Below are 12,525 nucleotides of genomic sequence, written 5' to 3'. Positions count from 1 at the left end.
ACAAAATATGACTTCACTCTCCTGTGAGTGGAACTTTGTGTGTGTTTCAAGTGTGTGTGTTTAGGTATAGCGTGAAGCGTTTGTGTGTAAGGTTTGTTTTACATCGCTTGTTTGGGGTAAAAAGTGGAACCTTTCAGGGTATGTTGTGTGGGACATGTCTGTAATTTGAAAGTAAATACCTATTTTATTTTCGTTTTTGAGGTGATTAGAGACAATCATGATTTTTAACATTTAATCTCTCGTAGGGCGATGCCCGTTGGGAACAATGCACGTACGTTGTGAACGCATGTCTCTCCGGTTATGCAATACCCGTTGTGTCAGTGTACCTATTGTCGGAGTACTTAGTGCAGTACCCATTGTCTTGACTGGCCTCCAGTACTTGGAGGCCAGTCTATGTCAGTTCCATGACTTCATATTGATTACATCAGGGATCTCCATGTACGGGAATGAAAAGGACAGACAGATATGGGGATCTGCGGACATATAGATGTTTCTAGACAAACACTGATCCACTGACTTCCCACTCTGCACATCGCTCCCGGGGGTGTGAGGGAAAGACGCAGCATTTATAGATAGATGCAGTATATCTATTATATAGTTAATGCTCCATTAGTAGCCATAACTCTTGAGCAGTCATTCTCTGACCCACTGGCAAAGCTGTGCTGAAAAGTTGACCCCAGTGACGTCAATGGGTTCAAATCTGTGAATGTGACGACTACAGTCCTTCCTTTCTGGTTTGTAGCCACTACATGGACCATAGACCGCACAGGCCCGCCAGGCCAGTGTTTGCCCATGAATTTCATCATGGGGATAGTAGGAATGTCATGGCAAGTGATTTGGTCTTCCTTTTGACCATTTAAAGGTAGGTGTGTGTGTGTGTGTGTGTGTGTGTGTGTGTGTGTGTGTGTGTGTGTGTGTGTGTGTGTGTGTGTGTGTGTGTGTGTGTGTGTGTGTGTGTGTGTGTGTGTGTGTGTGTGTGTGTGTGTGTGTGTGTGTGTGTGTGTGTGTGTGATCAGCTCCATCAGATTGGCTGGATCTGTAAATGAAATTTCTCTCATTACTCTGATGACAGCTGTTCAATACAGTATCTGTATAGGGGTGTGTGTGCGCACAAACATACTGTATGTTCAGGCACACTATTGCTTATTTGTCCAAATTATTGTTCTCCTGATTTATACTTTGTGGTGTAACACTTTGTGAGCTTGATGATCTACTGTTTTCGGTGAGCGACATCATTGTACGATGCGGTATAAATTGATTGGAATCATTGGATATAACCTTGCTGTCTGGCAGAAACCGCTTATCTCCATATTTAAACGTTTTATGTTTTTTCGTAAATTAATGTCCTACTGTGTCACACAAAAGTAGCAAAAATAGCTCAAAACCGACAGCGATGATAATATGAATACTCCCGATTACTCCTTGTCACACACTAATGAATCTGTGCGTGTGTGTGTGTGTGTGTATGTAGGAGCAGGACGCAGAGCGAAAGAGGCAGCTGAGAGAGAGAGCCAGGCAGCTGATTGCAGAGGCTCGCTCCGGGGTCAAGATGGCCGACATGAGCCTTCTGGACCCTACTGCAGCTGGCAGGGGCAAGGCTAGCACTGCTGGGGGTTAGTACACACACACACACACACACACACACACACACACACACACACACACACACACACACACACACCCCCACACACACACACACACACACACACACACACAAAAGCACAAACACAGGCACACACACACACGTTCTTACATTCACAAATATACTCACTTGTTGTTCACTGTTTCCTGCCAGTGGTTGGTTGATTAAAACATATTTTACATGGAAGATACACACACACACAAATATGTCACATCCTCACACATTTGACTCGTTCCATATGTGTACACACACACATGAACCTCTCTACCTACATTGATGCTAAAAGCACCCACCACCACATTCCCATTATGCTCTGTAAGGGGGGTCATGCTTAATCCTTGAAAACGCATCCAGGAGAAGAAATATATTATGCCAAACATTAGTTGATAATGGTCACACGTCTTCATATGTCTCATGCCCCTGTAATTGTTAGTTAATGAACAAGAACAACTGCCTCTAATAGCAGTTACCAAGAGGCTGGTGAACACCTCCCTCCCCCTTGAAGAACTCCCATGGTTTTCCATTTTGCTGTAAATTGCGGTTATTATGGTAATGGGCGTTATTAGGGCTCTGTGGTGATTTGTTTTGGCTTCTGACATGTTATACATCCTCGCTTGTTTATCGGGTGGAACATAAGTAGAGATATATGGTGGATAGGACTTTTAATGTGTTTGTTCTGTTTTAGGTTTTATCTATGTTGCACTTATTAAGTATTATTATTGTTATTACATATTTTAGATGGTGTTTGTTATTACAAATGAGCAGGGAAAGACGGAGGAAGAAACATACCTTTTTTAGAGAATTGCTTAACCACTTAAATCCTATATTGAGCTTGAGAACACCATTCAAAGTAATAATAGGGCGACAGAAAAGAACAGGGTGGCCGAGTCCATTGAGTTCAATGGAGAAGTGGCGCCATGTTCTATTCGGTTCCTCAAGCTATATACTTCATTGACCGGAGACCCCCAGGGGTCTGTACTAGCCCCCCCTTTTTTTCCCTTGACACCTAATGTCTTCACAAAAAATTTTGCCTGTGTGTTTGCCTATTTTCACAGAAAGTTCGCCTGTATGATGTTATGATGCCCAGAATAGGGACGCTAGCGTTCATGTGGTTCGATTTTTGGCAAGGAAGATGGAGGAAATGTGGAAGGACGGAAGGAAAGGAGGATGGATTGATAAAATGAATAATGAGAGGAATAAATGATGCAGGGAAGGATAGAAGGAAGGAAGACACGGTTGGAGGAAGGAATAATGGCTCTTTACTAGCTGAGTCCTTTTTTCTCTTCTGAACCAAATCTCATAGGTGAAAATAGACGATCCACAAGCTCACAGTGATTCGCAATGCAACATGTTGAGTTGTAGATCAGCTATTTTCACTGAATGTTTGACCCAAAATAGGCATAGTTCATGTGGTTAAGTGAACTGAGCAAGTAAATCTATAGAGGCTGTGAAGGACCGAGAAGACAGCGACTCGAGCTAGACAGGTAAACGGGAAGGGAAGAATGAGGGAATGGAGAGAGGAGGGTAGAGGGAGGGTCCTCCCTGGCTCGTCGCAGGATGACGGGAAAGAAAGGTAGAGAGCGAGAGAGGAGAGTGCAGAAGGAGAACGGTGACATACAGAGAAAGTGAGACTGAGGTGGGAGAAGAGAGTGAGGAGGCCGTTTGGTTTTATGTGCTTCTTCAGCCCTTTTGAATCAAGCTAATTGTGGATCTCATTAAAAATGGGAGTTTGGAGAAAAGGAGGGATGGAGAGAGTAGGAGGAGAGAAGAGAAATGCTGTGGGGCCTGATACACAAGGCCTGCCGAGCAGAACGGCTAATCCTAGCCCCAGCACTCGTCTCTCTCTCTCTCTCTCTCTCTCTCTCTCTCTCTCTCTCTCTCGCTCTCTCTCTAGCGAGCACGCTCCGCTTCGCGGCCAGCAAATTAACAAAAGAGAGAGAGAGGAGACAGAATATGCCTATCTGCCCCTCCCATTTTCATTCTCATGCTACCTTTCCCCTCATTTATACTTGGTTTCACACAGTGTCGTACACCGAAAACAGCACATTTACAAGCTCAATGCGAGCTTGTAAATCTGCTATTTTTGGCATGCGACACTGACACGCAAGTAAGTATAAAAATCTACCTTTTTAAACTCTTCTTTGTCTTAGTCTTCCCCTCTCTCTCTTTCCCTCTTCTGCTCCTATGCATCTGTCTGTCTCTCTTCCTCCCTCTGTCGATCTCTTCCTTTCCAACCTTGTCTCTATCTTTTTTCTTTGTCTAACTTGTCTCTACTCTACCTCCTTGTGTCTATCACCGTCCTTTCACCCTCACTCTCTTTCTCTCTGCCACTTCGTTAAGTAGTACATCAGTGAGGAAAGCTGGGATGTCAAATGCTGTTCATAGTTTCTTTTTATGTGTTGCGTGTCTGAGATTGGTGTGTGTAAGTTATTTTTCTTGTTTTGATGATTTGGAGACGTTATTTGTGCGCAGCCCTCTGGGAGGCTTAATGGAATATTGTGTTTTCATGTTTCACGTCTCACTTTTTGTTTGCCCTGCCTCTTTTATCTGAAAATGGGGGAAAAAAGCAAGCTACAGCAGATCTTTGAATAAGGAATAAAGCAAGTGAGGCTATCTCTCTCTCACACACGCACGCACGCATGCGCGCTCGCACACACACACACACACACACACACACACACACACACACACACACACACACACACACACACACACACACAGATCAATAGAGGCATATCCCATTCTTGCAGTCCTTTCTAGTCAGTGAAGTGGAGCCTGTTGTTTTTTCATAACATCAATTTGGTTGGAGAGATTGTTAGTCAGATATTTTTTTATTTTTTTGGAAGTCTTTGTGAGCTGTATACTACAATTGAATAATGCTATGAGGAATGGTTTCCCAAACGGTGTGCTGTGAGTTGACAACAACATCACAACTAGCTCACAACGCGTCGCAGTGTTCTCTTGTAGATCGGCTAATTTCACTATGAATACAGGTGTACTCTACCTTGAGGTTTTGACTTGTGCATTGGTGGCTCACACCACCAGCAACAACAAGCGACAAAGCAACTGGAGGTCATTCATTTCCAATGATAGCTAGGCTACACTGAGACACATAGAGCGGCGACGCTATATTGTGTTATTTAATCTCTGATCTCATGAACTTGAGAGAACTTTCTCCACAAATGAACTTCATGAAGTATCCAGGTGTTGGTGACCGTGACTTTGAGACTTGGTGACACCTACCTGTAGCGACAAAGTAACTGCCCATGTGAGCGCAGGGATTACAATTATATTAATATTTGACTTTTCATAACATTCATTCACATAGAATCTATCCTAGATCATATTTATTTGGATATATTCATATTAGATCTCGATATGAAGCACTAGGTCACGGTGTAGGTTCTCACAGGACCTTTAATATGCAAAGTGAGCATTTATTCTTTTCTTGCATTACTTAGGAACTGCACCAGCTTTATGCAGCCCTTTATTTTTCTACATCTGTGATTTTAGTGGGTTTTTTTTAATGTTTTTATAGATTTTCGTCATATGTATTGCATTTTTTTTATTGTACTTGTTTCATGCAGGGCATCCTTGAAAAAGAGAGCTTGATTTGATTCGATTTTGGTAAAAGAAATACCAAGTTCCAAGTTAATAATATAACTTCAACCCAGGATGTACACATAAAGTGTAATGAAACACTTATTTCCAATTTGGTCCTCAGTGGTATTCCCTGAATTAATAAAGGTCAACAATAATAATGCAGAACCAGAGGTCTTACAATATATTACAGTTTTGCTCACCTACGACTTCACCGGGTGATTTTACACTCTCTTTTACACTCGTAGTTCTCTTTTACTAATGTATACTAATAAACTCTTATTAACAGATATTGTACTAACCAGCACACGTTGTTCTCTGCACATTGCTTCCTTTCTTTTTCTCTTTCAACCCATCAACCCTTCAATCCTCTCATCCTTTCTTTCTTTCATCCTTCCTTCTTACCCCTTTTCTTACCCCATTTCGTCTTTCCTTCTTCCCTGCCTCCCTATTCTTCATTATCCCTCACTTCCTTCTATCCCTCCCTTTCGTCCTACCTTCGTGATATCCTTCCTTCTGTTTTCCTCCCTCCCTCCCTCCCTTCCTTCCTTCCTTCCTTCCTTCCTTCCTTCCTTCCTTCCTTCCTTCCTTCTTTCCTTCCTTCCTTCCTTCCTTCCTTCCTTCCTACACTGTTCCTTTCCTCCGACCTTCATACCCTTCCTTATTTACTATCCTTTCCTGACTTCCTTCTTTTCTTCCTTAACTTCACCCCTTCCTTTCTTCTTACTTTCCTCCCTCTCGTTCCCTATTGACTTAATTACTTCTCTCCTTTCAACCTTCCTATCTTTCTTATTTCCTTTGTTTCCACCTTCCTCCCACCTCTCCTAATTCACTCTCTTCCTTTCTCCTCTCCTGTCTTCCTCGTTTCCTTTCTTCATACCTTCCTCCAATCCTTTATTTTACTCCCTCTCGTTCTTTTCTGTCTTCCTTGTTTCCTTTCTTCCTTCCCTTTCTTTCCTCCAGTCATGTTGGATGGTGTTACAGGTGATGAAAGTGGTGTTGATGGTGAAAGGGGGGAGGAGGAGGAGGAGGAGGAGGAGGAAAACGAGGGGAGGGCTGAGGAAGACCACCTCTTTGATGATGATGAGGATGATGATAATGATGATGAGGAGGATGATGCTACCACCTCTTCGTCTGCTGTAGATACTAACCCACTGCACGCCGAGACCCCTACCCCGACCACCTCCAGCACACGGGGGTCCCTGGAGCTTACTAACCCCACTTCTGAGCTTTCGTCTCTGGGTAAAGGCTGTAGCCAGTGCTGGCTGGGCTGTGTGGTTCTGCATGCTTGGCTTGCTTGGTTCACAGGGAGGTTACAAACCATCCGGTATAAAGTTCCCTGCTCAGTAAAGATGAAATAACACATTTCCAAAATGTAAGCTTTTATCCCATGTCTAGAGATTGAGTAGAACTTCTTCAGAGTAGAATTTCTCATTATACGCTTTGACACGTAGCTTATTCTTTTTAGGCAATTTTTATTGATTTCTTGTCAAAGAAAGTGTAAACAATCACTGGCCTTACACCTTTACAAAACAGAAAATGTGTGACCGTGTTCATGCCAATGAGCAGGAACATTTTCTACATGATGTGAAGCCTACAAAGTACACAGTAAAACCCTCAGTTTTAATTTATTTGTAACACTGTGTGTACAAATGTAACCAGATGGACCCGTCACTGAGGATTTTACTGTATAGCTCTTGGTGTCAATGGGAAACAGTTATTAGCTTTATCCCGGATGGGGCTTTTACTGTAGCAACACCTGTGCTTTACTACTTCAGGTCTTCTTTCTAACCCGCCCACCTGTTATGTACTTTTTACTCTTTTCATTATTATTATTTGACTTAACTCATTTACATACTGATTATTATTTAATTCATTCACTCACCCACTTTCACCCATTTACACACTCACTTGCTACTCACTCAAACCATGAATTTGCACTCTTATGACTCACCCCGCTCATTAACTCATTCTACCTTTTCACTCACTTCCTCTGTCCCTAACTGTACCTCATCACTCATTCACCCCGTTTAAAAAAAATCTTTCCCCTCTAAGCCTGGCATCCTGTTGGCTGGACTGATGGCCAACTTCGTTCTCATTGGTGCACCACACACACACACACACACACAATTCTCCTTCAATTCCCAAAACTTTCTAATTAGTAATTAACAAACTATGAGAACTTCTCCCTAGACAAAATAATAAATCCCCATCTGTAGGGAACCATTCAGCACTCACTCTTCAGAGGTAAACTAATTATTTAGCTTTTAATTTTAATTTATTTGTTTTCCTGCTGATGTGAGATAGCCAAGCGTTCTGTGGAGAAAGGAAGAGAGGCGCACATGAAAACAGACTGACGTTCGCTCCTACTTTGAAGTGCACCGGTATCTCTGTGTTATTTTGTTGTTTTTTCTCTGTGTTAGGCTTGTTTCTTCTCTCCGTTCTTTTATTTCCAGGATTTGTTTTTTAAATTTGAGTTTAGTCTTGAAAGCAATGGGCGGTTGTGATTTTATTACGCTGGACCCATTGATATTCTGTCTTCTGTTGCCACGCTTTTGTCCTGAAACATATCGTCACTTCTTCACGCTCTTTACTAGCATGTGTTCATGTGCACTGCACTCAATGTGTAAAGTGTTCAATTAAAGGGCATTACACACCAGGAGAGTATTTTGTGCGATTGATTCACATTAAACTGCTGTTTGCGTCATGAGTACATCCGTACAGAACATGAATATTACGTGGCGATAAAGCGATATTTTTCAAAACAGAATTGAATGAAAGCATCAAGCTATGAATGAGGCATCATCAAATTAATAGTTTGATGTGAAATATTCGCAACACATTTTTGGATTGTTTATTCGCCACGCTCCCAGTGTATAAGGACCTTTACACTCAGAATTACTGTGCGTGTACACATGAGCACATTGATTCAGGCAGTCCAACATCTACACTGTAAATATCCACAGTGTTAATGTTACAAAAGGATAAATTAACAGGATTTTACAGTGCAGAGAAAGGCAGAGGAGGAGGAGGGATGATGGAGAGAGATGGAATGGAGCAAAGAGCGAGGGATGGAGAGAGAGAGAGAGATAGACAGGTGCAAAGAGGACAGCCAAGTGGTGAGAACAGAATTTGAACAGCCGTACACTGGGTTGTACTGGCCAGAGTCACCGTGACTCAGCCAGAAATGGAGAGAGAGTGTGTGTGTGTATGTGTGTGTCTGTGTGTGTGTGCGCACGTGCGTACATACACACACACACACACACACACACACACGCGCGATCAGCCAGGCAGAAATATGAAATGCGACCTGAATTCAAATGAAGTTATCCTTTTTCTCAACTTGTCTCAAATGGGATGAAAACATTTACCTGCTGGTACCTCCTAGTGCCAGGTACCTGGGTGTGGAAACATGTATTTGTTTTTTTTAACTCTCCTCTTCTCTTCTCTAGGTGTGAACAGTAAGCACATGGAGTTGAAGCTGAAGAGGCCTGTAGAGATCAGGGTGGTAGGAGGAGGAGGAGGCTTCTCTTCCCCTTCATCTACCTCCTCCTCTTCCTCTCCCACCTACTCTGTCTCCCCCCTCAGCCCTGCCGACGGACAGGAGGTAAACACACTCACACACCCACACACAGGTTGAACACATCTCTACGTTTGCATCTCTCGCTTGCTTTCTCTCTCTCGCTCTCGCTCTCCCATTTGCTCCCCAGCATCAAAGGGTCATTCCAATCGATCTGCTTCTATTGACCTGTCTGTCATTGGTCATGACAGGAGTCCATGTGTCCACTTCTAGCTCTGTCCCTCATGTGTACATGAATCTGCCCAAAACCCTGACACTCACACTGGCATCATAATGCTCTGCATAGACATATAATGACTGCTCATGTATCGACTATGACCTTTTCAGAGGGTGTGTGTGTGTGTGTGTGTGTGTGTGTGTGTGTGTGTGTGTGTGTGTGTGTGAGATTGTTATTATTGACAGTCATCTGCAGACCTCCAGTCCTAACATCTGTTTAATTGATTTTGACTGTTGAGTGCAATAAGGTGTGTGTGCGCGCGCGTGCGTGTCAGCAGTACTAGCTTATGGTGGCTGCGTTTTTGGTCATTGATTCACACAAACACCCTCTTGTGTTCAAAGAGAAAGTGGCTTAGTGCTCTGTGGCTAAAACACCTGTCTGTTTCCTCACTTTGCTACTAAGGTCCTGAAAATGTATTTACATTTTATTTTATTAAGAACTTCCGAAGGCCCAGATTAGTGTTTTGGGTTTCACGTTTCAGTCTCAGAGGTCTCCAGGCCAGTCCAGATCTAAGATTTCTGAAAGAACCGTTAACTAGGATGTCGGATGTCATCTCAGGAGATTGTTGAATCGCAGACATTGAGTTTTTAAAATGTTAACTACGTCAAGAGTGTAGCCAGAGTCTGTTTGTGCTCATTGCTTTGATGTGTAACGTTTTGTCTTGTCAACGAACTTTGATTCTCTGCCAGGACTCGTCAGTTTCAGCCCCTGTCATGGTGAATCTTTGATCTGAAATTAACTTTAAAACATTCTCTTTTCTTGTAGCACTGATTATTCTAGTGGGAAGTTGCCCCCAAGACAGTGTTGTATTCTGAAATTACTATTCAATTATTTTACATTTTACATTTCACAAGTTGTACGTTTCATTCTAACGGCTATGTCGCGTTACGACACGTTGTGAGCTTCTAGATCTGCTATTTTCGCATGTGGTTTAGAACAATGGCTGTCAAGAGAGACGATACAAAAACATCCCGGTGAACACATGTACAGTATGTCATCACCCTGACTGTTAATGTCTTGTTCCACACTGCAGCACAATGTTAGAATTTCATGCACAATTAACCACCACCTCTGAACATTTCCAAAAGGAGGTGATGTTTCCAAAAGGCCTCGTAAAAATGTATGGTGTTGTAGCCAAATGATGATGCTCATATCGTTCATATTCAGACCTAGTTTACGGCTTCCTTTTAGCAGAATATTGTATTGTTAGTTGAAGCCATAGTCAGCCATCTGCTTACGCTGTCATACACTACTAAACACAACAGTTTGGCCAACATTTGGAATCTCTGCTGTTTGTGTAGGTGCATGATTAAGTGCATGCGTGGATTATTTATTTTTGTTTTATTTGTGTGTGTGTGTGTGTGTATTTGTGTGTGTATTTTCTTCTTCTCTCCTTACAAAAGGAGGATAAACTGTTCCTTGTCCCGAGAGGGGTTGGCATCCCAAAAGTCCTTGAGGCGGGTGGAACGGCCCCTGGGAGAGACACACACACACACACACACACACACACACACACACACACATTCTCTCTCATTAGTGATTGTGTGTATGCGCAGCCTCGGTGGTGCACGATAAGGCCCTGCGACGCTCAGCAGACCGCAACATTAGTCACACATACACACACACACACACACACACACACACACACACACACACACACACACACACACCTCCAAACCACTGAATCACCACAGCCGCAGCTTACTGCAGCGATGATAGCAGCGATAAGAGAGAAAGAGAGATGGAGCGAGAGAGCAAGAAAACAAGAAATAGAAAGACATGGGGGTGGGAGTGGTGGGGGGGTACCCCAATATCTGCCTGTCCCAGACCGTGGAAACTGGGGTCAGAGGGGTAGCCAAGAGGGCAGGTGTTTTCTGTGTCTGTGTGTGTGTGTGTGTGTGTGTGTGTGTGTGTGTGTGTGTGTGTGTGTGTGTGTTTTCTTGTTTGTATGCAGTTAGCACCCTCGGTCCTCGGGGAGGATTTAAGCACCATGCTGAATTTTTATGTGTGTGTGAATCTGTGTGTGCAGGAGTGTCTGTCTCCATATGTGCCCTGTGCCTGTTTTTGGACGTGCAAGCCAGCTTCCGCATGAGTGTCTATGTGCCGGTGTGTGAGTGTGTGTGTGTGTGTGTGTGTGTGTGTGTGTATGCACACGTGTGTTCCTACTCCTCTGGGAGTGATAAAGCCACAGATTGTTTGGTTTGTTTTCAGAGGAAATGTTAGGAGGCCTGGGGAGGTGTTGCCACATTAGAAGCTCTGTGTGTGTGCGTGTGTGTGTGTGTGTGTGTGCGCATGTACTTGAATGTCTGTGCTGCACGTAACATCTTGTAATCTTGTAATGTTTGTCTACATGCTGCCCCCTTTGACCCTCATAGTCTCCAGTAAAGAAGAGATTATCCAACTAAGTTTGGACTTACCTGTTTATATACAAAGATAAACAATGTTTTAACAGTTATAAGTTAGATTAAACAAGAAATTTATAAATAATTCTAAATAAAATCAGTTAACATATTCTTATTGATTTTGATTTGAAGTTTATATTATTGTTGTTTTCTTCTTTCTTTTTTTGCTTTTAACACATTAACTGCCAAGACCGTAGTCCTACGGGCCGTTAAATCCAACTGTTAAGCGCCGAGACCGTAGCCCTACGGGCTGCGGTCTTTTCGCGCATGCGCGGTCCGGGTGCACTTTCGGAATTTTTTTGATCCACTTCCGTTTCCGGTTTGATGACAGGAAATAGAATTATTTGGGATCCGGTTTTCACGATCACGCCCGCCCTCGTTCTACAGACGAAACTGAAACTCAATTCTCTTCCTGTAGTTTTTTCTCCTCGCATTTCACTGTTTAACGTAATCCGCTCTAACTCAAACATGGATGCCCCGTTTGACACGTGGTTTTCACTGGGAGATACAGGGAGATCGCGCGGATGTAAACAGACTGTGTAGCGCTCAATCTTAAGGATTTTAACAAGATCTATGGCGACATGAAAAAAACAAAAAAACAACAAAAACACCTTGGCACTGGTGAGTACATTATGAGATTAGCCCTTGGCAGTGGATGTGTTAAACCTGTAGCACTTTGAGATTTGTTTCAAATATAAAGTGTAAAATGAATAAATAAATATAAAATGTATTATTATTATTGAAATTAAGTGTCTCGGTTTAAGATAAATTAAAAAAATAAAAATAAACAGCCATATACTGTATGTGCTTCTGACTTGGAATTCACAGTAAAATCCTCAGTGTTCATTTATCCATTTGTAACTCTGAGTGTACATATGGAACCAGAAGGACCCTTACATGTCCATTTAGTTCCATGTGTATACTCACAGAGTTAGATCAACACTCAGAATTCTACAGTGCAGCCAGTCTCAGTCTGTCTATAATCAGCTCTCTCCAGGGGATTTGCCGTTTTGCTAAATCAACAGTCCTCTCTCATATTGCAAGGTATTGCTATTTGAGCCAATCAACACTGATGCAGCACTAA

General features: G+C 42.7%; 1 protein-coding gene across 2 annotated transcripts in view; it reads left to right on the top strand.

The window, feature by feature from the left end:
* The window catches only part of ehbp1 (EH domain binding protein 1), a 211,459-nt gene that overhangs the window by 144,722 nt on the left and 54,212 nt on the right, over nt 1-12,525 (top strand). For both annotated transcript variants that reach the window (XM_080448704.1, XM_080448703.1), the window contains exons 16-17: nt 1,472-1,613; nt 8,695-8,849. In XM_080448704.1, the coding sequence (XP_080304830.1) occupies nt 1,472-1,613; nt 8,695-8,849 (297 nt within the window). The remainder of the gene's footprint in view (nt 1-1,471; nt 1,614-8,694; nt 8,850-12,525) is intronic.

Source organism: Gymnoscopelus braueri (genome assembly GCF_963280865.1).
Source record: "Gymnoscopelus braueri genome assembly, chromosome: 14".
Classification (NCBI taxonomy): domain Eukaryota; kingdom Metazoa; phylum Chordata; class Actinopteri; order Myctophiformes; family Myctophidae; genus Gymnoscopelus; species Gymnoscopelus braueri.
This window is presented reverse-complemented; position numbering and strand designations above follow the sequence as displayed.